General features: G+C 32.5%; 3 protein-coding genes across 3 annotated transcripts; 2 read left to right on the top strand and 1 right to left on the bottom strand.

Annotated features, from left to right (window-relative positions):
- Positions 1 to 3,288: 3,288 nt before the first annotated feature.
- On the top strand, positions 3,289 to 3,762 carry LOC125873988 (leucine-rich repeat extensin-like protein 6). The gene is made up of 2 exons (XM_049554797.1): positions 3,289 to 3,513; positions 3,688 to 3,762. The coding sequence occupies exons 1-2, from the start codon at positions 3,289 to 3,291 to the stop codon at positions 3,760 to 3,762; spliced, it is 300 nt and encodes a 99-aa protein (XP_049410754.1).
- A 768-nt stretch (positions 3,763 to 4,530) lies between these two features.
- Positions 4,531 to 10,782, bottom strand: LOC125873004 (importin subunit alpha). Its single transcript, XM_049553842.1, has 11 exons — positions 10,418 to 10,782; positions 8,103 to 8,199; positions 7,886 to 7,977; positions 7,663 to 7,794; positions 7,185 to 7,370; positions 6,934 to 7,097; positions 6,759 to 6,837; positions 5,702 to 5,830; positions 5,439 to 5,566; positions 4,991 to 5,358; positions 4,531 to 4,768 (listed from the first exon to the last, which is right to left on the bottom strand). Exons 1-10 carry the CDS (start codon positions 10,628 to 10,630, stop codon positions 4,995 to 4,997), a joined length of 1,584 nt encoding a protein of 527 aa, XP_049409799.1. The 5' UTR covers positions 10,631 to 10,782; the 3' UTR covers positions 4,531 to 4,768; positions 4,991 to 4,994.
- Positions 10,783 to 14,509: 3,727 nt separating this feature from the next.
- LOC125874229 (transcription repressor MYB6-like) lies at positions 14,510 to 16,566 on the top strand. The gene is made up of 3 exons (XM_049555072.1): positions 14,510 to 14,648; positions 15,228 to 15,357; positions 15,892 to 16,566. The coding sequence occupies exons 1-3, from the start codon at positions 14,516 to 14,518 to the stop codon at positions 16,538 to 16,540; spliced, it is 912 nt and encodes a 303-aa protein (XP_049411029.1). The 5' UTR covers positions 14,510 to 14,515; the 3' UTR covers positions 16,541 to 16,566.
- Positions 16,567 to 24,482: the final 7,916 nt, after the last annotated feature.

Raw genomic sequence — 24,482 nt, 5'->3', positions numbered from 1 at the left:
CGGATCCGAAATTCAAATATGATTCATCCAAATTCCATGTCATAAACACCAAACCGATTACACTTGTGAAATTAATTATAGGTTCATAATCTATTATGAATTGTCTAACGCAAAATTTGGATCAATTAAACCCAGTTATCATAGTCCACATCACTGACTGTGTATACAAGCATTTACTATCGAATCTATCTAACAAAAATGAAAGTGTGATGCTCTATAAATTAAGAATGTACCTGAAAATAAGGTGGATGAACATTTGGAGATGAATTTGAAGCCTTCATTGCGGTTGCCATGAATTTTGTTCTCTATTTTCTCTGAGATGAAATTTGAAGCCTTCATTGTGTTCCATTCTTTGGGATGAAATTTTGAATTTAAATTCAAATTTCATTTTGGCGGATTGAAAGTGGAGGGAATTGGGTATGGGCTTGGACTCTATTCATCTTATCATGGGCTGAAGATTGTCTTCCAACTCAATTGGGCTCTATGTTCATTTGAAGGCCCATTAACTTGTACTCCCTACGTTTCAATTTGTTTGATCTTCACTTGATATGGAGTTTAAGAAAATACATCGAATTAAAGATATGTCAAATATACATGTTCTTTATTCTTGTGGTCTTGCATATGCAATGTGGAAATTTGGAATTAAAAAATTGCTTTAATAAAAAAAGAGGATAGATACATTTTTATACAGAATAAAAAAGAAAGTACGACAAACAAACCAAACCAGAGGAAGTATTTAGCGAGAACACTTAATTTGACAAAGTATTATTCGGAAAATTTGCTTCAAATACCATTTATGGATGTGGAGATTTTGTGGGACAAATGAGATCTCTAATCAAATATTTCAAATTCGGATTTTAAAAATTATAATTTTTTTATAGCAAAACTTTTTCCCCTTGCGTAGTTAAATTCTGTTTAATCTGATCACTGATCAGTATATTACGAATATCATATGATTAAAGAACTATAGTCCCTTGATTTAGGTGAATAGCGTTGAAATTTTATTTTCTTCACAAGATTCTCGAAACTGAGGAGTATCTCTCTTATGTTTCCAATACCTTAACCACATTTTGCGAAGAGTTCAATATATTATATTATCTATTATATTAGGAGTATATAATATTATTTCCCCGTCTCAAAATATTTATCATATTTTATTTTTAGAAAGTTAAATTATATGTATCATAACCAACATATTAATATTTAAGAGTTTTTATGTATAATTTTTAAATATTAAATTAATTTAACTTCAAAAAAATAGTTAATTAAATTTTGAAAAACGAATGTGATAAGTATTTTAGGACGAAGGCTGTATTAATGTAATCAGGGGCAGAGTCAGCCTTCTGTTAGGGGGTTCATCTAAGTCCTTTCGACGGAAATTTTTACTATTTATATATAGTTAAAATTATTTTTTATGTATATAATAGATGTCGAACCTTCTTCGGTTAGTTCGTATGTTTAGTTTTATCCTCTTATTAAAAATTCTGACTCTGCCACTGAATGTAAGTGATAAGTGTTAAATGGAAGTATTGTCATTGTCGGTGAGGTTGTCAAGACAAAGACCACGTCATTGGTGCATTATTTTTACATCTTTCCAATTCTCACTAGCTACCATCCAAATACCTATTCTTTCTAATCTTCTTATTTTTACCTCCCCAACTACTTTTTATTTTCTGGATTACTTAAATTTATAATCTCAGAATTGAAGGTGAAAGGTAAGTATAATTCAAATGCATAAGTGATCTAAAGACAAGATTAAATAGATGTCATAAATTAGGGTGTGCATCAATCACTTCGATTTATGTATTATCGATTAGATTAATTGATATTTAGTTTTTAAATATGTTGAGACATTTTTTTATTGGTTATGATCTTTCATGATTCGGTTTTCGGTTTACCTAATAAGAAAATGCTCATAAAATAAATATATAACTTCTCCAATAATTTGACGCGACAAAATAATAATATAACTTTACAGAATGACAGAAAATAGAAACAATAATAACTAATTAATATGAAATGAACTACACAAGTGCAATACAAAGAGAAATGATGTGATGTATAATAATGAAGCTCAGACCGAACTAGGTGGAAGGAAGGGTTTAACGGATCGAACCTTATCAATAAGGTGAAAACGCATAGTTATCAGTAAGTTATTAAAAAATTTCAGAAAATACATTTATTATTTTTACGAACAAATGATAATGTTTTCATTTATTTTTTAGGAAAAAGTTTACTTTTAAAATTTATAATCAAATAGAAGCTCAATCTACCGCTAACTAAATTTCCATGGAATTTCATTATAGCAATCAAAAAAATATTTAGATAGTGACAAAAAGATATATGAAATATAAATTTCAGTGGTAGCAGCCCAGACAAAGTGCCAACCTTGCACTGTATTAAAAATTGTACAGTAATGTGCGTATGGTTATTTTTGGTCATTAAAATAAACAATTGAATAAAGGTGCGGTCATCAATACACATGCAATCTCCCATTGTATCGCTCAGATGAATTTTCACTAAAGGAAATTTAAAATATGAAGAATTAAACGCTCAATAAAGTCAATAAATTTATTAGCATGAATATACTTTTTAAGTAAAATTTATTGAATTCGATCAAATTAACATGCAGATTACTAGCTCCGCTTCTACAGATCAGTCTTTTTTATTAGTAAAAACACGTCCCAACATATATATTTATGGTTTTTTCTGCACACTTTCTCACATGAGAGTATATTGATATTGTATCATTTACTATCCGACCTTGAAACAAATTTATTTCCACTTAAACGATTAAACAAATATACTTATATTTCCTTAATTATATCTTCCAACATAATTTCTCAAAAAAAAAATCGAATTTTAGTTTTGAATGGAAAGTTTTCTTCAGCCTTACGTCAAATAGTCAGACGTCAATGAGAGTATATCAAATACTAAAAAAACAAAAAAAAAGTTATATACATGACTATTCAAGTTAGAATTCTCTTCTAATTTGTGTGTACACACTTGCTACATTTTAAATCATAAATTTGTTTCTACTCACTCATTCACCAAACTCTTGCATATTGTATAGTGACATAATATAAGCTACTCTTCTCCTTCTACTTTCTTTTCATAATATATCCCCAAACTTTTTTGCCCATCTTTGAGCAAAAAAAATCAACAAAGTTGATAACTTTCTTGAAAAAAAATAAAATGGGGACTCCCTCACCCCCACATTCTCAATTCATTTTCCATATTTTTACTCTCCTTTTCTTGATTTCACTCGACCACTATTATTCTCAAGCTATGGCCAAAGACCAACTTTCTTGCACAATGTGCTCTTCTTGTGACAACCCTTGTCAGCCAATTTCACCCCCACCTCCACCCTCTTCATCTGGCTATATTTGCCCACCCCCGCCACCAGTTTATGTGTCACCCCCGAACAATGGTGGTGGATATGGTGGCGGAAACTATCCGCCACCGAATAATAACCCTTATGGGTACCCAACTCCACCACCCCCAAATCCAATTGTACCATATTTTCCTTTCTATTTTCACAGCCCACCACCACCTACCTCCAAATCCATTCAGCTAAAAAAACACCCTCGTCTCATTTTTGGTGTTGCAATTTTCTTCTTGCTTTAATTTTGAACCCTCTAAACAAGACTAGTTTCTTTATATGAAATTGAAGTTTTTATTTTTCAGGTTTTGTACAATGTGCAGATATCAAGAAAGAAAGGCATAAGAGATGGAGCAGATGAACAAGAAGTAGTGGAGTAGTAATAATTTTTGGGGGTCCCAATTATTTCCATAAAAAAAGAATGGATCTTGATTGATGAAAAAGCTAGCTGTTATTATTACTACTACTTTTGTTTTCAACTTTTGGTGCTGTAAAAATAAAGTGGCTGTGAGAATTAGCACATTCTCATTGTTGTACACATGTACTTCTACAATGAATTAAGGATGGAGTCATAACTTCGATTAATTTCAAAAATATTGTATTTGTGCACTGTTATTTCTTTGAGATACTAACTTCTCTAGAATTCAAGTTTTTGTGTAAATATTTTTTTAGATTTTCCACTACATTAATTTAACGGCTTATAACATGTTAAGAATGCCATTTAATTTCTTTGTAAGTAGATTTTTACCATATTAGTACGTAAAACTTAAAACTCATTTCATTAATATTAATGTACACTTAGCATATTGTTACTTCTTTTTTATATAATGTGGAGTTTGGTTGGCTTGAGGACCACTTCTGAACTCAGCTGGAAATGTATAAATCAACCTAAGGGGTAAGAAGACCAAGAAACTCTAAAGCCATCGTTTTTGTACCTATCTCCTCAAAACCCTAAAATGAACATATAAATATAGCAGCTTAATTTAGCAAATGATCAAAAGAAGTAAACACATTCCATGATGGTAGTAATTTCACCACCTCATTCTTGTAAATGAAGTACCTCTTCTTAAGCCAGAAAGCAACTACTATGATAATACCAAATGAGGGGGCAGAAAGATGGAAACAAGTGTATGTTTACACCAAATAATATAATGTCATGGAGAGCCCAGGTATGACTTGTACATTAACATGTATACATATATATATCCACCACCACCAATATATCTAGGGGAAAAAAGTAACTTATACAACACCAACTCCATCAAGAAATAGAAGAAAATATATGTAAAATCCGAACCTCCCCAAATAGATGACAACTCTCTCTACACATTGTTTAAAGAGGATGTTTCTCCAATTTAAAACCACTCACTGACCTGCTAGCCAAACCTGGAAAGAATCAAACATTCAGAAACTACCACAAGTTTTAACTGCAATAAACCATTTTTGCTAAATCAAAGGCAAGGTTGACTAGTTTTACATCATTTAACACATCCTAATGCTAAATAATTTACACCATAAAACAGGTGCTCAAAAGAACAAAAGTCTTCAAAGGAAACAGTTGTCATCAGAGAGGAAATAATCATTAAAAAAAAGGGAACAATAACATACCCCATCAACTGAAGTTGAATCCTCCCGATGGAAGAGATATATCGGCCCCTCCAAATTCGAATTGATCTTCAATTAATGAAACCTGCACATCTTCCTCCTCCAACCAATAAGTTTCGAGGATCTTCACTGCTTTCTCATAGATTTCAGTGTTGTCATGGCTTTGGAGGTTTTCAATCTTTTCTAGACCTTCAGCCTCGTCAATTAACTGGGCATAAACATTCACACCTTCTGTGTTACCTAGATCCTTATCAGCTTCCCCAATCTTCAGAATATTCTCAAGCCCTTCCAAGCAGACTGTGACAATTCTTGGGTCAGGACATACCAGAAGATCACACAATGGTTTTATACAACCTTGGCTCACTAAGAACCTAGAAATCAATTTACATGTGAGCTTCAAACTAGATGTAAGGTTAACCAGATGAAACTGAATTTGCTAAAGGAACCATACTTGATTTGATCATGATTTCCACCGGAAGTAGCATTTGAAATTCCCCAAGCAGCCTCTTTCTTTATTTCAAATTCAGCATTTTGTAGCAGATATACAAGAGGGGCAATAATGCCAGCCTCGATCACGATCTATTTCAATTAAACTCCTTTCAGTATCATTATACATAACTGAATCACATTGAAAAGGTTCTCTTTCTTCACTTATTTTCAGTTGTCTGTCAATTGACAAAAGAAGCACAAAATGTCAATTACCATACAACGTACCTGAATTTGATTTCGATTACCAGCTGTAATGTTCGAGATTGTCCAGCAAGCTTCCTTTTTAATGCTTTTTTTGTAATTTTGCGTCAACAGGTTAACAAGGCAGGGAAGAGCATGATGGTCAATCATAACCTAAACAATATGGATTCATCAATGTCCACCAAAAAATAATCCAGCTGATAAATTAGGTAGGACATAATTTTCTTCAACAACCAAAAGATGTAGTTTTTGAGTCCATTGTGTTTCCACTACATCTGAGAGGTAGCAAAAATGGAAGGTTGCAAATAACTCCTCACTGACAGAGAGCATACCTCTGCCATAGTACAATATGCCCTATAGAGCTTCCCCACCTTGGTAGGAGAATAACAGGATAGCAAAGAAGTTAACTCAATTTCACTCATCTTACGTTTCAGGGACCAAAAATTTAAAACCTCTACCCTATTTTTTCCCCTACAGAACAAATAGAGATGGAACACCATTTGTTCCCGTAAATATGTTGCAACAGAATTATGTGGTGCAACACTATCCCAGTGGGCAGTTGAGCAATGGAAAGTTTATTCTAAAAATAATCATAACAGTCAAACACCACTAACCCCCTACTCAGGTAGGCAAATGTGAAAACTGAAGTGCACGGATGAATTAGTGAAGACTTTTTTTTTTATGACAATTAGCGAAGACTTTAGTTAGCAACCTCTCTTAAACATGGTAGAAAACTAATGAGAACTAATTGACTAGCCCAACCTTTACTTCGTCTTTTCTTTCATATTATGGTTATGATATAGTTGACTATCAGAATTATTACAAAAATTGAATTATCATTGACTAAAGCTAGATTCAAGTATATTTTTTATCTGATCTGCAATAATTTACCTAACGAAAAGAAGAAGAAGATACATCTGACGTACTGATGGATTAGATATTGAGAATTCATGTTTACACAGCAACTCATTTAAGAACGAGAAGAAGGAAAAACGAAAAAAAAATCAAACATGAAGAATTGGCTAAAGCAGAGAATCTTATATATATATATATATATTGTACATGGGAGGATGATAAATACCTGAGTTTGGATATCGTCTCCTGTTACAATGTTACCAACAGTGCGCAAGGCAGGAATGAGAACAGATGGTGAAGAATGACTACTCACAAAAAGAAGATGAAGGCAGTAAGAAACATATGATTTTAACATATCGAAAGCCTAAGACAAATCCCCCAAAGTAAGATCTATGACTCACAGTAGCAGCTCAACAAGGCGGGAACACACTCCAGCTTCAATAACAGCCTGGATTTTGTCATTAGTTCCATCAGAAAGATATGAAAGAGCCCAGCATGCATCTGTCAAGACTTCTTCATCATTTGAGTGGATAAGGCGACCAAGAGTGGGGAGTGCCGCTTTTGTCTGCGCGATGAATTTTAAAAGGCATAATCTTCAAAAGTAATATAAATATCTGAAAAGATTAAACAAACTTTATCTTTAAAGTCAAACCTGCTCAAACTGCGGCTGAGGTTTTCCCCTACAAAAGTTTGACAATGTCCAGGTAGCATTTCTCAACATAGATAGCTTTGCCTGCTCATTAAATTGTGCCAGCAATGCCACTAAAGCTCCATGGCCAAGCACAAGGTCACGATACTTGGGCGAGTCACCAGCAATATTTCCCAAAGCCCAAACTGCCTATAAAAGTAAAAAAATTAAGAACATCAAAATAAAAGAACTTTTAACTTTTCAGAAATAAATTGGCATATTTGGTGCCTCATAGACATAATATCAGGGGAATCTTAGTAGCTAAGTTGGTTGAATACTTGAACTTCCATCTTGTCGGTGAGGGTTGGATTTCCACTTTGTAATCCCCTCCCCCATTTCTCCTTCCCGTACCCCAATTTTTTTTTAGAAAAAATAGACATAATATTATGACAATTATAAGAAGAAACATGAAAGCCTAGCACTCTTATATTTAAAGTTTTACCTGTTCACGGACATCATCGCTTGGTGAACTTAGAAGTCTGATGAAAATTGGAACTGCGCCATAATCAATCACAACTTTAGTGTTTTCTGATGTACCAGATGCAATATTTGTAAGAGCCCACGCTGCCTCAAACTAGATTATAGGATGCCAAAGATGTAAACATTAGAAATAAAGATGAACTACAAAACAAAAAACAAAAAAGCAATAGATTTAGTAAAAAAACCTGCAGTTGAGGATAGTCATCTCGAGCAAGAAATTCAACAAAGCGAGGAACTACCCCAGACTGTATCACTTCCTCTATAGGAGGATTGCGTTCTACCAAAACAACCAGAAGTGAAAACGCATACTAATTAAGACACAAATATACAGAGAGGAAAAACATTCATTGTCAAGGTGATCAAACAGAAATACATTTAGGAAAAAAGCAAAGCAACACTGACCAATTGAAAGCAGTTTCCGGAACTGTGTTGTGCATTCAAGTTGCAAACTGCTGTCATCAGACCAAACCCCAGCAATCAATTCAGGAAGAGTCTCCAGCTGAAAGGTTATAAACCAATAAAATCAAATCAGATAAGTTTGTTGCTAGAGCAACATGATATTATTTTTGGCACAATGCTACTCCTCCATCGCTATAAGGATGATTGTATTTGAAGTAGACGTCAACTAATCTAATTTTTCAGTGTATAGATTTCTTCCTTTTTCTTAAATAGAATTTTTCAAATACTTGTTTGACTCTTCAAATGGTGGTTGTGTCATTTTTGTTTTGCGGACAAGGGAGAAACAAAGCAGACTGTATATTTAAACTCCTCAGCTTTCATACCTAATTATCGAAAATATTATGCTTCTCTAACAAGTAAAAAAGTTATCCTTAAGAACTGAGTGAAGCAAGTAATTAACGAAAAATAACATTACCCAATTATGCTCGAAAGGATGAACACCGAGTAACAATTGATTGCACTAGCAATTCAAATAAAAGATTGTATCCATCAAGGAAAAATGAGGCTAAGAACTGAATGAAGAAAGAATGAACACTGAGTAAACATTGATCGTGCTAGCCATTCAAATAGAAACTGAATGTACTAAGGATTGGATAAGTGAGCCTAAGAACTGAATGAAGCAAGTAATTAACGAAATTATATGCTAGAAAGGATAAATACCAACTAGTTTTGATCGCAGTTGCAATTCAAATAAACAATTGAATCCAATAAGGATTAGTGAGGCTGAGGCTAAGAACTGAATGGAGCAAGTAGTTAATACAAGTAGCAAAATTAAGCTGGAAATGGTGAACACTAAGTAAAAATTGATAGCACTTGCAATTCAAATAAAGCAACTGAAACCAATCACAATATCTGCATCATACGACTGAGAGTAGTTAACAAAAAATGCACGCTGCTGAGTAAGCTCAAAGAGACGAAAGATGAATTAGTCTTGATCGCACTTGCAATTCAAATAAACAATTGAATTCAATAAGGACAAGTAAGGCAAAGAACTGAATAGAGCAAGTAATTAATACAAGTAGCAAATTAAGCTGGAAATGATGAACACCATGTAAAAATTGATAGCACTTGCCATTCAAATAAAACAACTGATTCCTATGACACTATCTGTATCATCATACAGCTGAGACAATGTTGTGAAAGGTGATTGCCTCATCATCAATGGCAAGAGGTGAGGCAAGGCGACCCTTCAGCGCCTATTATCTTTGTGGCGAGGCGATCTACGAAAGGCAACGCCATGGCGACAAAGGTGTCACTTTTTGTATTTTCGTAAAAAAAAAAAAAGGCAACCAATTTAGGGTTTTGAATGAAAGTTACCTATTTCAAAAAATATATACATAGGGTTTTAAAAGTTAAGGTAATTTTAGGGTTTTCTTTCCAAATTTGCACAGTTGCACTCTTAAATTGCAACTGTGACTCCAACCCGTCAACTCGACTAGACTTCTCCAGTGAGGCAGTGACCGGTCAGACTTTTCCGGCGACTCCAAAGTTCAACCACTATGTATTTCTTCTTTTCTTCTTCCTCTGTTTCGTTTCCCTTCTTCTTCTTCTTCAGACTTCAAAGTTACTTCTATTGAGATTTTGATTATTTATATATGCAACTAAATATTTTAATTTTTTGGTATTAATTGGCCCTGCACTTTGGTGAGGCAGACCCTTGTTGCCTGTCTTTTGCAGTCCAAAACACTGGGCTGAGAGTAGTTAACAAAAAATGCATGTTGCTGAGTAAGCTCAAAGAGATTAAAGATGAATTAGTCTTGATCGCACTTGCAATTCAATGAAACAATTGAATCCAATAAGGATAAGTGAAGTTAAGAACTGAATGAAGCATTTAAATAACGAAAAATACAAGTAGCCGATTATGCTAGATAGGATGAACACCGAGAGTAAACATTGATGCACTTGCAATTCAAGCAAATAATTGAATTCAATAAGCATAACTGAATCTAAGAACTAAATAAAGCATTTAAATAACGAAAAATACAAAGTACCGAACTAATCTCGTAAGAAAGAACACCGAGTAAACACTGATCACGGTTGAACTTCAAATAAATAATTGAATCAATTAAGCATAATTGAGGTTTAGAACTGAATGAAGCAAGTAATTAAACGAAAAATTCAAAGTACCGAATTAAGCTCATAAGGACACACACCGAGTAAACATTGATCGCACTTGCAAATTCAAATCAAACAACCAAATTCGATCAAAATATATGTAGCTAAGCAACTAAAAGTTAATCAACGGGAAAAATCTATACCTTCTTATCGAGGTGAGAAACAGCAGCAGTGCTAGGAAACTGCTGAGCTTGTAGTAAACCTTCACGACGCTTCTTAAGCAAACTCTCTTCTCTTTTATTCTTCCGGATCTCCACCATGTTATCTTCCCTTCTTCTCCGTCCTTCCTCCGCATCGACGGCAACTTTGTACCTGCTCCGGCGAGCCTCCGTTCTCGAGTTCGGCCTCAGTGACATAGCTCTGGTGAATCAAAATTCTGAACTCAAATAAATTATCGATAATCTCTACGAACAAAATTCAGTTTGAGGAATTCGAAATGAGAATTTGAGTTTTGTTAAATAGGAAAATGAGGAAGAAGACAATCGAGAGAGGAATCAGGGTTTGGAAAAAATTGATTTGTTTCTACAAAAAAAAGGTTTTGTTTCAACCACCACTGTGCTTTTGGAAAGTAGCCTTTATTATGCCGTTATCTACTATATTGCCACTGCTTCGTTTTTCTAATTAGTGAGATATCACATGCCGGATAAAATTTGAAAATAAAATTAAATATTATCTTCTTTTTTTTCAAAAAAAAAATAATCTTTGTCTATTTAGTAAATTTTTAATCCCATATTCATAAATTATAATCTCTGATGAGGCGTCGGAAGAGTTAAATAAATTTTCTTCTTGGTTTTAACTTAGAATTCAAAAATGTTGTTTATATTTTAAATTTCGTATCCAATTATAAATTAAGATACATAAAATGAAATGAAGAGAATAAGATTTACTATATTAATCTTTGTATGGAAATTCAGTATTTATATCAAATCAGTAAATATACTGTAAATATCTTAATCCTTACTTCCAAACTCTAAATGTGTGAATCATTTGATTTCCGTGTTTCAATTTTCAATAAGTACAAAAAAAAAGTAAAAGAATTATTTTATGAGAAACTATTTTTGGAAATGGAAGGATGGAATAGTAACAAGAAAAAAACACACTTTAAATAGGCCTTTATTGATTGTTAAATATATGAATAACTATTGTTACATTTTAGTCGATGTTGTGATCATAATTATGAGCTGTCATACTTTATTTCTTAATTAATTAGACCTAACATAGCCATATTAGACGATAATACTAGTTTTAGTATGATGTCTGGAAATGTGATAAATGCATTAGGATGGTAATAAAACTTACTTTAATGTGTAATGATCAACAACAATAACGACACAAGTATATCATAATTGTACAAAAAAATAGTATTATGAGTGATTGTTTCTGATAAACCCTTGATTCAAATAGTAAAACATATCAAAATTACTATGTAAAAAAATACATCAAATCAAAAATAACAAAGATAACAATTAATGCATAATGATCATGACATGCAAATTAATGTACTAACTATTTATCATATAATAATAATAAGGGAGATAACAAAAAAGTATCAAATCTTAATTGCTCTATCTGATAAAGGTGTGTGAAGATAAACTAGTTAATTAAAAGTAAAGATTTAATTTGCTTCACCATAGCAGCCTATAATGCAGCTGATAATATGCCACCAAATATATCCATATACATTGGAAATGTATCGATCGGATATATCACTTTACGCGATATATCAGGAGGGGGATTGTTATTGGGCCATTCCACAATGCTTTGTGCAAATTCTGTATTGGGTTTTCCAGAGTTGCAATTCATGAAGCTCAAGCCCATTATGGTGAACAGTTTGAGCCTAAATTACACCCCCACATGACATCTATTTTTTTCCTTTAGATGGAGTCAAAGATCAATAAATTAAGATGTGGAATGAAGAAAGAAAAACTATGTGGCATAAAATATTACTCTAGACAGTGTTATATATATATATATATATATATATATATATATATATATATATACTATAAAAAAAAAATTTACCTCAAAATGTGATTTTTTATAAATAAAATTTGATTAATAAAAGACTAAGTCTAATAATATTATCCTTTGACAAACTTGAAATAATATCTAGTTCGTATAAATATAGAGGACCACAATTACAAGAACAACCAAGAAAAATAAATTCAATAAAGTTCAAGATGTACCCATTAGTAAATGGAAACATTAATGAGATATGTGATATAGGAAAAAGAAAGGCCATCAATTTGTGGTCACTTCTTGAGTTATGGAATATTCATATTCTATGTTATGTCAATTCAAAAATTCATATAAAGATTCAAAAAAATTACTAACGTATTAAATATATGATTGAATTTGTAATTTAGGGAAAAAATTACACCCACTTCATCACTATAGTCTATATACTAAGAGTATTTTCTAATATAAGAGAGATTCAATCGTTCGTGTACGCATAAAAACATAATAGTAATTTTTATTTTATTTATATATTATGATTTTTTTTATGGAGGAGATTTTATTGAAATACTCCACTAGTTTGTTTTATTATTAATCGTGGGATAGATAAGATTTTTTTGATATACGAAGTCTAAATTAGTTGAATTAATAAATTTCAGACAAATCATGATTAAAAAGAAGAAGGGGAGAGAGGGGGATGTGGTGCAAATTAACTTATTTATCTATATATTTTTGTCATAATACATAAATATGTCTTTTAATTTGGTTTTAGGCTTTTAGCTGACAATTACGCCTTCCAACTTTAGATATACACGGATAGACACTTAAACTTATATAAAATTGAATAAGTAGACACACACCCTACGTGACATTAATTCACATAGAACACCATACAACATGACATAAGATTGTCACGTAGAACAAATACATCTATTTATTTAATTTTTTAAAAATTTGAATGTCTACTCGTGTATATCCAAAATTGAGGTATATTTGTATATTTCATGTCAATATGTTTGAATCTTCTTTGTCGCTAGTCACTACACAAAAATATTCACTTATTTCGAGACAATTCAACAATTGAACTTATTTATCTAAATATTTTTTTATTCCTCGTTGTCACTAGTAACTACACCAAAATATTCACTTATTTCAAGACAATTCAATAATTTATATATAACTATTTTCATTATATAATTATTCAATGATGGGGATTCAATAATAATTTATATAAAACCCTTTTTTGACTTTCTTTACTCCGTCACTAACTATGCGATAAATGAAAATTCATTCACTTTAATTAAATAGGATCTTAATTTTTCATCGAAGAGATTCAAATTATAACAAGGTAAAATATAGAAAAAGTAAAAAAAAATCAACATCTACTTTTTTTTCTTTTTTCTAAATTAGTGATAGATGAAAGAGAAATTGGAGACGGAAATTACAAGGTAGGGAATTGAATCGTTTATTAATAAATAAAAATTAACAAAAATGAAAATTCAGATAATTAATTAATTGAGTTATTAAAATTTCTCGTATATATAATATACATTATAATTTTCAGTAATAGCAATAAATGAAGAAACAACGTGGTAGACAGAACACTTGACGGTGCACACGCCACGGCTTTCTATATTGTGTGGTCTCTTAGCTTCCATGTCCAAACAAGTACTCTACGAGTGACACATAATGCAAAATCTTCCATTTTTTAATTAATTGGTTCACACGTCTATCCTTAAAGTTGTCAACAATTATGTCATAGATTCCAATTTTGGCTCAACCTTTTATTATATTACAAGAAAAATAATGAATTTGAGACGTTAAAGATATTGAATTCTGTCAAATCTGTATCATAGACGGTAGATTTTAACTTATATATATGTCATTAGGAAGCCGCTTTTATAATTGTTAAAGTTGTATTTGACACTTGGATATTCAGTGTTAAGCCAAAACAAAAAAAAACTAAGTGATGCAACTTCTTCACAACAAGGTGTCTTGAATTTAGTTTTTTATACTAATCTTATTCCTATTTTTGTAAAATAAAAGACCATTTCGAATAGTTAAGAAAATCACATAAGTACGTACATACATCAAGATAAATGAAAGGTTGCATAATTAGCACCACCATAAAAATTGGAAGAGGTGAGTGGGTGACGTGGGGTTAATTAGTAGGAGTACTACGTAATTAAGTGCACCAAATTAAACTACTTGTTTCTTCTATCTATTTATTGACATTATTTTTGGGGGGTTCATTTGCACTTTCTTCACTTATCAAATATCTTAGAATGGGAAGAACACCTTGTTGTGAGAAAGTAGGTCTTAAGAGAGGGAGATGGACTTCAAAAGAAGATGAAATCCTCACCAACTATATTCAAGCTAATGGTGAAGGTTCTTGGAGGTCATTACCCAAAAATGCTGGTAATTAATATTCTTTGAATACATACTATTAGTGTGTAACTATCTCATCTAAAAGTTAACTTCTTTTTTATTTATAGTAAAAACGGCTAACAATCGACTGAGAGATTACATTTTTGTTTACTTAGTTATACTTTCAACACGTTCCTTTTATGCTAGATTCTTTAATTGAGTATGCGAACAAAATTTTATATATTAACTTCATAAATAGAAATATAAACTAATGTATCGGAAAACTCTTAATATGGTGTGAGACTTTTTGGGAAAACTGTTAACTCGGCTAATTAATATCACACACTATTTTAAGAGTATTTTTGAGTTATTTAGACCAACATCTTTGTCAGAAGCAGTGGTGGAGCTATATAGACTAAAAATTAGTAAGGTGGACATTGTTTGCCATGTGTTTTTGTTTATTATAGTTTGACACTTTAAGTGAAATTTTTGACTCCATCATTTGTTACGAGCCAAGTGATTGAGTCAGAAATATTTACTTTTATTTACTGAATTATGTGTTCATCGTTTCGTTGCAAAGTGAAAAATAAATAATTACTTTTTAATTTTATTTTTGTGGTTCTTTAATAGGGTTACTAAGATGTGGAAAAAGTTGTAGACTAAGATGGATTAATTATTTGAAGACTGATTTGAAGAGGGGTAACATAACCTCTGACGAAGAAGCTATTATCATCAAGTTGCGTGCGACTTTGGGTAACAGGTTTGTTGTTTTTTCAATAGACTTTCGATTTTTTTATATAATAAAAACGTTATATTTGATAGACCCTTCATATATCCTTAAAATATTATGCTATTAAAATATATTAGCTAATTTTTTTGGTATTGATGAATATCTTTTTAGTCCCTTGATTTATTACACTATTTAAAGAAAAAAAAAAGGAAATATGGTATAATTTAACTCTCTATATATATTAATTTTTATTTTATCTGTATAATTTTTAGAATAAATATATAATTCCACTTGATATGATTGGTAATTATCTCTTAAATAATTAAATAGAAGCCCTTTTTAAATACGAGTATGTAGAAGTTAAATACATTTCTTTTCTCATCAAATTTAAGCCATATTTATGATAGTGAAAATATTTTTTTACAGTGTGATAATAAATTAACTAGTACATTAGTTTTATCAAATAACATTTAGTATTTATTCTTAGAAATTAACTATAATGTTTTATAGATTATATAATTGTTTAAATATCTTTTAAATATGGATGTTTAATTTGCTTTGCAGGTGGTCTTTAATAGTTGAACATTTACCAGGTAGAACAGACAATGAAATAAAAAATTATTGGAATTCTCATTTGAGCAGAAAAGTAGATAGCTTAAGAATTCCAAGTGATGAAAAGTTACCACAAGCAGTTGTTGAATTAGCTAAAAAAGGAACACAGCAACGTATTAGCAAACGAGGACGCAGAAGAAAAATAAATACTAGCGTTTCAAATTCTACAATTGAAATTACAGTTAATAATGACATCGAGTTTGATCGTACTGATGACAAGATGTTATGGGATGACGATAATATGTTAATGGACGATAAATATGGAGAGCTAGATCAAGATTTTATTACAAATTGTTTATGGGACGGAGAAGGAGAAAATCTTGAAATAGCTAATGATGATAATAATAATAATAATAATGAAATCTTAAGTGAGGATAATTATGGTAAACTTGATTGTTGGGATTGGGAATATTTAGGTGAAGTATTGAATAATGAAATATGGACAAATAGTACTAAAGAAGCTGAGCAAGAGAATAATAATAATAATAATATGTCATTATGTGACAGTAATGACAATATGCACAACTGTATGAACAAAGAAGCAACACCAGAAAATATTGATCCCATGCAGAGTGATTTGGTAGCTTGGCTTTTGTCGTAGTTTTGGAAATATTACAATTAAGGAAATAGTTTATCGAAATTAATTTTTTATTCCACAAAAATAAAGATTAAATTATGTATATTATTGTTGTGGTAGAAATAGACTAGGCATGTAGAGTGGGTTTAAGTGCATTTTGGGGTTTTTTTTGTTTTACTTGAAACATGTATGATGTATATATATTTTATTTATAAATGAAAAAATAAAAAAGTTGTGTACATATTCTTTTCGTTACGGTTTTGTCCTGATTTTCTTATTATATTTGAGTTTTACTTTTTTTTTTTAAGGAAAGTTAAAGTATTACCATAAATGCTTTAAAGAAAAAATATAATTTTCTTCCATATTTGGTTATCTTTTCTTCGAGAAAATGTATGAAACCCTATAAATTGAAGAACATTTTCTTATACCAAGAACACAATAGCATCCACAATGTAGACGTTTTAGAATTTTGTTTATGGAGAGATTTTTCTCTCAACAGTTTTAATAAAAAAAAATATATATTAGTTTTCATTTGTAGGCCAATTGGCCAAATCATATAATTATATTATGTTTTAGTATAGTTTTTGTCATTTGACTTAGTGTCATAATAAGTTTCCGCATGATGCCCTAATTCTTTCGAACCCAACAAGTGGTATCAGAGCTTATGATTTAATGGTCCATCAATTCAATGATTGAACGAGATTGAAGACAAGTTCAAATGGTTTCAAATCAATTTGCAACAAATTTGATAATAATTAAAAGTTAAGAATGATTTATCAATAGGTAGACTTATTTGTTGAACAATTTGAATATTGAGTTGTTGAATCTTTGATTTCGGCTATGATTTCTAACCTATACAATAAATGTTAAAATAAATATCTATAATTTCTTTTGATTCTTCTTCAAATATAAACATAAAAGGATTTTAAGCTTGATTAAGTTTTGATCTTCAAATGACATTTAGAATGTTTGAATACTTGCCATTTATAGAGAAATATATGTAACTAGTGTTTGATCCATTAACTAACTGTCTTTAGCTTTTTTGTATTGAATTAATTAGTGTCTTTTCCGAAATATGAGTCTCTTCTTTATATAAATATTAGAAGGGAAGAGAACAAATACAAAACTAATAAATAATAATTATGTAATTGTTTTTATACTTTTATAAGCCCCTCATCTTTTTGCATGAATCAGATGAACATGTGTTTTTTATTATTACTTTATTTGTAATTGATTAGCTTTCAATCATGTATCGCCTTTTTCTTATATGTCTTTTCTTTCTAAAATTAGAGAAAATGCACTATAATAATAATAATAATAATAATAATAATAATAATAATCTTGTAAAACTTAAGGACAAAAGAACAATATAAAGAGGAAGAGAAGAAGACTATAAGACAAGAGGAATAATATAAACTAACATTCTTTCTTTCAAGTGTGTTCAACATTATTCTCAACACCACTATTTATAGGATTACATTGAGGAATACCAAAAGGTGTCATAAACATTACATTAAACCTTGAGAATTACTACCCATTAAGAAGGAAATAAACCTAGGAGTTATGGTCATCCAATTAACCATATTATCAACAACATTACTACCAATAAAGGATGAAATTAACCTAGGAGTTATGGTCATCCATTTGACCACATTATCAACAACATTACTACTCATAAAGGAGGGAAATTAACCAAGGAGTTATGGTCATCCATTTAACCACCAAAATGATTTACAACACTCCCCCTTGGATGACCATTGATAGATAATATGCCTCGTTAAAACCTTACTAAAAAAAAATCTTAGTGAAGGACAAAAGAGTACACATATCTTGTAATACGCTTTGTTTGCTGCCTCGTTAAAAACCTTGCCAGAAAAACCCATTGGGATAAAACCTAGGTCAAGGGGAAAAGAGTGCAGCGCGTAGTTTACTCCCCCTGTTGCGAACATCATTTAATTTCTTGGAGACGACGCATTCCAATCTTGAATACCAACTTTTCAAATGTTGAGGTTGGTAATGCTTTAGTGAAAAGATCCGCTACATTATCAACTGAGCGAATTTGTTGAACATTTATTTCACCTTTTTTCTCAAGATCATGAGTGAAAAAGAATTTTGGTGAAATGTGTTTTGTTCTATCTCCTTTAATATATCCTCCCTTCAGTTGAGCTATACATGCAGCATTGTCTTCGTATAATGTAGTTGGAATATCTTTTTCCATAGAAAAACCACACATTTCTTGAATATGTTGAGTCATTGATCTCAACCAAACACATTCCCGACTCGCTTCATGGATGGCTATTATTTCGGCATGATTTGAAGAAGTAGCAGCTAATGTTTGCTTCATTGAACGCCAAGATATAGCTGTGCCTCCATATGTAAATAAATAGCCTGTCTGAGATCGAGCTTTATGTGGATCAGACAAATATCCAGCATCTGCATAACCAATCATTTCTGACTTGGATTTATTAGAATAAAATAATCCCATATCAATGGTTCCCTGAAGATATCTTAATATATGTTTGACTCCATTCCAATGTCTCTTTGTTGGAGACGAGCTGAATCTTGCCAATAAACTTACTGCAAAACAGATATCTGGTCGAGTATTATTAGCAAGATACATAAGCGCCCCAATGACACTAAGATATTGAGTTTCATTGCCAAGAAACTCTTCATCATTTTCTTGAGGTCGAAATGGATCTTTATGTATGTCAAGCGATCTCACAACCATCGGGGTACTCAATGGATGTGATGTGATTTATCCATGTAAAATCGCTTTAAAACCTTTTCTGTGTATGTTGATTGATGAACAAATATTCCATTTTTCAAATGCTCAATCTGTAGGCCAAGACAAAATTTTGTCTTACCAAGATCTTTCATTTCAAATTCTTTCGTTAAACACTCAACGGCTTTTGAAAGCTCTTTAGGAGTGCCAATGATATTTAAATTATCAACATATACAGCTATTATAACAAGATCAGATCCAGACCTTTTTATAAAAACACAAGGACAAATAGGGTCATTTCTGTACCCTTCTTTTAGCAAAAATTGGCTAAGACGATTGTACCACATTCGCCCTGATTGTTTCAATCCATATAAGGATTTTTGAAGCCTTATCGAACAATTTTCTTGCGAATTTTTATATGCGTCAGGCACATTGTATGCTTCAAGAACTTTCATGAAAATATTATGGTCCAATGAGCCATATAAATAGGCTGTGACAACATCCATTAGACGCATTTCAAGCTTTTCATGAACTGCCAGATTTATTAGATACCTGAAGGTAATTGCATCCACCACTGGAGAATATGTCTCCACATAATCAATGCCAGGACTTTGCGAAAAATCTTGTGCCACAAGTCGTGCTTTATATCTGTCACACCCCAAAACCGAATGTGATGGCACGTGCCCAAACCCCACCGGACACGTAAGCCTAACACCCAAAAACCCGACGATGCGGAATTAATAAAACAAGAATAAGATAGAAAGATAAGCGGAAGTCTTTAAATAAACTCAACATAACCCCAGAATTAGTTGTCACATGTACAAACCTCTAATACGGAATCTGAATAAAATATACAAGTCTCATAGTAAAGTTCTAGAATAGAACAGAACAATAAATATAGATAACTTGAGGGCACGTCTGGATTGAACCACTACCTCTTAAGTAAGTCTGGAAGCTCTAATCTGAAGATGAGTAATAAGCCGGATCTGATAGAGCTGTCAACCTACACAACTGTGTAGAAGCAAGGGTGAGTACCAAAAGCAACAGGTACTCGCAAGTAACACTAAACTAAGCTAAACTAGCAGCTACAAACAACTCCTTTCAATCCCAACCGAACCACCGAAACTTCATTCTAACAGCGAACCAACAACCTATACTACACAATTCATAATCAACAGATATATCCAACAGTGTCTCAACATCAACCTCATATCCTCATGTAAGAGCAAATAGATCATATATCACATGAAGAGGGGCAAATAGGTAAAATCCACACACCACAGACAAAGATGAAGTCAAATGCGATGCAAATGCAATAATGATGTCATGTAGTCGTGATGCATGTCTGTCCTACGATACACATCTGTTGACGTAATCAGTCCGCGCTGAATACTCAAATCAGAACCCATGGGGGCCACACATGGACCATGTATCACCGCCGGAACCAGATCCCATCGGCATCCAAATCGCTAGCCGGAGCTAGTCCATCTCATATATCTCTAGCCGGAGCTAGTCTCAACTGTGTCTCATATCCATCCATCCTCATATCAGTGTCTCAGAACTCATGCAACAGATAGTTCACACATGGGATGAATAATGAATATGCACATGTCATCAATCACAATCATATCACGATCACATCATAGTATTACACATCATCTGTCTCAATCACAACCATATCACGATCACATCATAGTATTACACATCATCTGTCTCAATCACAACCATATCACGACCACATCATAGTATTACACATCATCTGTCTCAACATCAATGTCTGTATCAATCATAGCCTACTCATGCTCTTCTATCCCCTCAATATCAGTTATCACATGACTTATTCAACAAATTCAAGTCACATATAACACATTTAGCTCGTTTTATTCCCCATCTTTCAATTACAACAATTTCAATCAACAAATAAAACTCATCCTCAATCCCCATTACTCCCCAACACAATTAGGAAAGTAGTCATGTGTAGTCTAAGAGTTTAACAAAGTTTAGAAGTCACTTGCCTCAAAACACTTCAACTAGTAACTCAAATCTGAGTTTTACCCTTCCGAGCACGCTCCAAATCACCACAATCTATTCATAAATGGAATTTCACAATCAATACGAATCTAACAACACCAATATCGTGAAATTTGGAGAAAAGGGTAAAATGGTCAAAAAAATTTCGTTCCGAAAAATATTCTCAAAATCTGGAAATTTTTAGTGAAAAATGTTCCCCAAGAAATTTAGAATCCAATAGTGAAAACCGTTTCGAAAAAGGAGTTGAAATGAGTTCACAAACTCAAATTTTTTATTAAATTCGGGTTAGGCAAAACCTCCCAAATTTTACAGTTGAGATCTCAAATTTTGATGTTAAAATCCATAAATAATCGATGGAAATCAAAGATATAAGTTGGAAATAACTTACCCAATGAATTCCTTGCGAAAACCCACTTGAAATCACCTATTTTCGAGCTCTCAAAGTCTAAAAATGGAGAAATGGGTATTTTTCAAGTTGGGGGAATTTAGATACTGATTTTGGCTTTTAAAAAGGCAAGGAAACTGCTATTGCAGCTAAAATACACAGCAGCTGAAACACAATTATAACACCAAAGTTTAAGTCCCCGTTGGACCCTCGGGATTCGTTCGGAATCTCGTGTACACAAACTAAATATGTACCCCCACTAAATTCGACGTTCCGGACTCAATGGAACCGTCAGAATTTGAATTCGAGGACTCCTTGACCCGAAAATCAATAAGATGCCAAGAAACTAGTTTAACGCCAAAAAAATTTGAAACTCAAACGGAGCGTCTAAAAATTCAACCAAGACTCATTCTAGACTTAGAATCGCCTCCCAAAACCAACAGTACTCTCGGAATTTCAATATGAGCCTCGGAACCTCATATGTTGACCAAAGTCAACTCTTTATCACAATTTCACAACTTTAGCAACTTAGGACCTCAATTCTTCGTTTCAACTCCAAATTCAACTTCGTAACTTCACACAGACCCGTTTCGACATTCTAAAACTGTCGGAATTGACGAAAATCCGATCCGAGTCCCGAAACTCCAAATAACTCGAAAAAGCACTTTTTAACCAACTTTAACTCATAAAAACTCAACTTTTTACCAACTTTTCCTCAAACTAACTTTACAACCACAAAACATGGGACTCGGGGCAACTACCGAAAGGGCAAAATAGTCATTTTCATGAAAAATTACCAAAATGACCTTTCGGGTCATTACAATAACTGACGACTTCACCTTTTTCATTTCGTTTTCGCACAAAAACCCATTTGTTCCCCACTGGCTTGACACCTTCAGGTGTTTGGACTATTGGTCCAAAAACTTCACGTTTTTCAAGTGAAGTCAATTCTGCTTGAATTGCTTCCTTCCATTTTGGCCAATCATTTCTCTGTCTACATTCATTGACAGATTTTGGTTCAAAATCCTCACCATGTTGCATTATTTCAACAGCAACATTATAAGCAAAAATATTATCCACCACAATACTATTTCGATTCCACATTTTTCTCGTCGAGACATAACTTATTGAGATTTCTTCATTCTCATTATTTTCAGTTATTTGGACTTTCTTTGTGGTCTTATCATTTGTTATGTCTCGGGGCTCTTCTTGAGTAATTTCCTCTATGGTATGATCTTCATGATCATTTGTTCCTTTTCTTTTTCGAGGATTTTTATCATTTGAACCAATTGGCCTACCACGTTTTAAACGTGATTTAGACTCATTTGCTTTAACAATTTGTCCTATCGGGACATCAACTCGAACTGGAGCATTTGCAGCTGGAATATAAGATTTAGTAACCATTGGAAGGTTAGTAAATGCATCTGGCAATTGATTTGCAACATTTTGCAAATGAATGATCTTTTAACCTCTTGCTCACATTGATTTGTTCGAGGATCCAAATGAGATAGAGATAATGAATTCCAATCTATCTCTTTTTCCAACTGTTTATGTTTTCCCCCTAATGTTGGGTATACTGATTCATCAAAATGACAATCAGCAAACCTTGCCGTAAATATATCTCATGTCATAGGTTCCAAATATTTGATAATAGAAGGAAATTCATACCCAACATACACTCCCAACCTTCTTTGGGGACCCATCTTTGTGCGTAGCGGTGGGGCAATTGGAACATATACCGCGCACCCAAAAATTCTAAGATGGGAAATATTTGGCTCATGACCAAAAACCAACTGTAATGGAGAGAATTCATGATAACTAGTTGGTCTTATGCGCACCAATGCTGCTGCATGCAAAATAGCATGTCCCTATATTGAAACAGGCAACTTTGTCCTCATTAACAATGGTCTAGCTATCAATTAGAGACGCTTAATCAAAGATTCCGCTAGACCATTTTGAGTGTGAACATGAGCAACTGGATGTTCAATTGTTATTCCAGTGGATAAATAATAATCATTAAAGGCCTGCGATGTAAACTCACCAGCATTATCAAGACGAATTGTCTTTATTGCATAATCTGGAAATTGTGCTCTTAATCTTATTATTTGAGCCAACAACCTCGCAAAAGCCATATTGCGAGTTGATAATAAGCACACATGTGACCATCTTGTAGATGCATCTATCAAGACCATATAATATTTAAATGGCCCACATGGAGGGTGAATTGGCCCACATATATCACCATGTATACGTTCCAAAAATGCAGGGGATTCAATCCCAACCTTAGCTGCTGATGGTTTAATAACCAATTTTCCTTGAGAACAAGCAGCACAAGAGAATTTCTTTGAATGAAGAATTTTCTGATTCTTCAAAGTATGCCCATGTGAATTCTCAATAATTTTGCGCATCATATTATAACCGGGATGGCCCAACCGGTCATGCCAAATGATAAAATCATTAGAATTAGAAAGCCCTTTGTTTACTATGGCATGTGATTCAACCATACTAATACTTGTATGGTACAATCCAGAAGAAAATGCGGGTAATTTTTCATGCACATATTTTTGCCCCAATTTTATTGTAGTAATATAAAGGTATTCAACCTTTCCTTCATTGGCAGTCTCAACATGATAGCCATTTTGGCGAATAACCTTGAAACTTAATAAGTTTCTTTGAGACTTACTACAGTACAATGCATTTTCAATAGTTAATATCGTTCCCCCAGGTAGTAGTAAGGCCGCTCTTCCAGAGCCCTCAATTAATTTTGCACTACCAGATATTGTATTAACATAAGCCTTTTTCACAATCAAAGTAGAGAAATATTTCTT

The sequence above is a fragment of the Solanum stenotomum genome, chromosome 8 (assembly GCF_019186545.1).
Source record: "Solanum stenotomum isolate F172 chromosome 8, ASM1918654v1, whole genome shotgun sequence".
NCBI classification, from domain to species: Eukaryota; Viridiplantae; Streptophyta; class Magnoliopsida; order Solanales; family Solanaceae; genus Solanum; species Solanum stenotomum.
The sequence above is the reverse complement of the archived record's forward strand: the minus strand, read 5'-3'. Positions and strand labels throughout refer to the sequence as shown.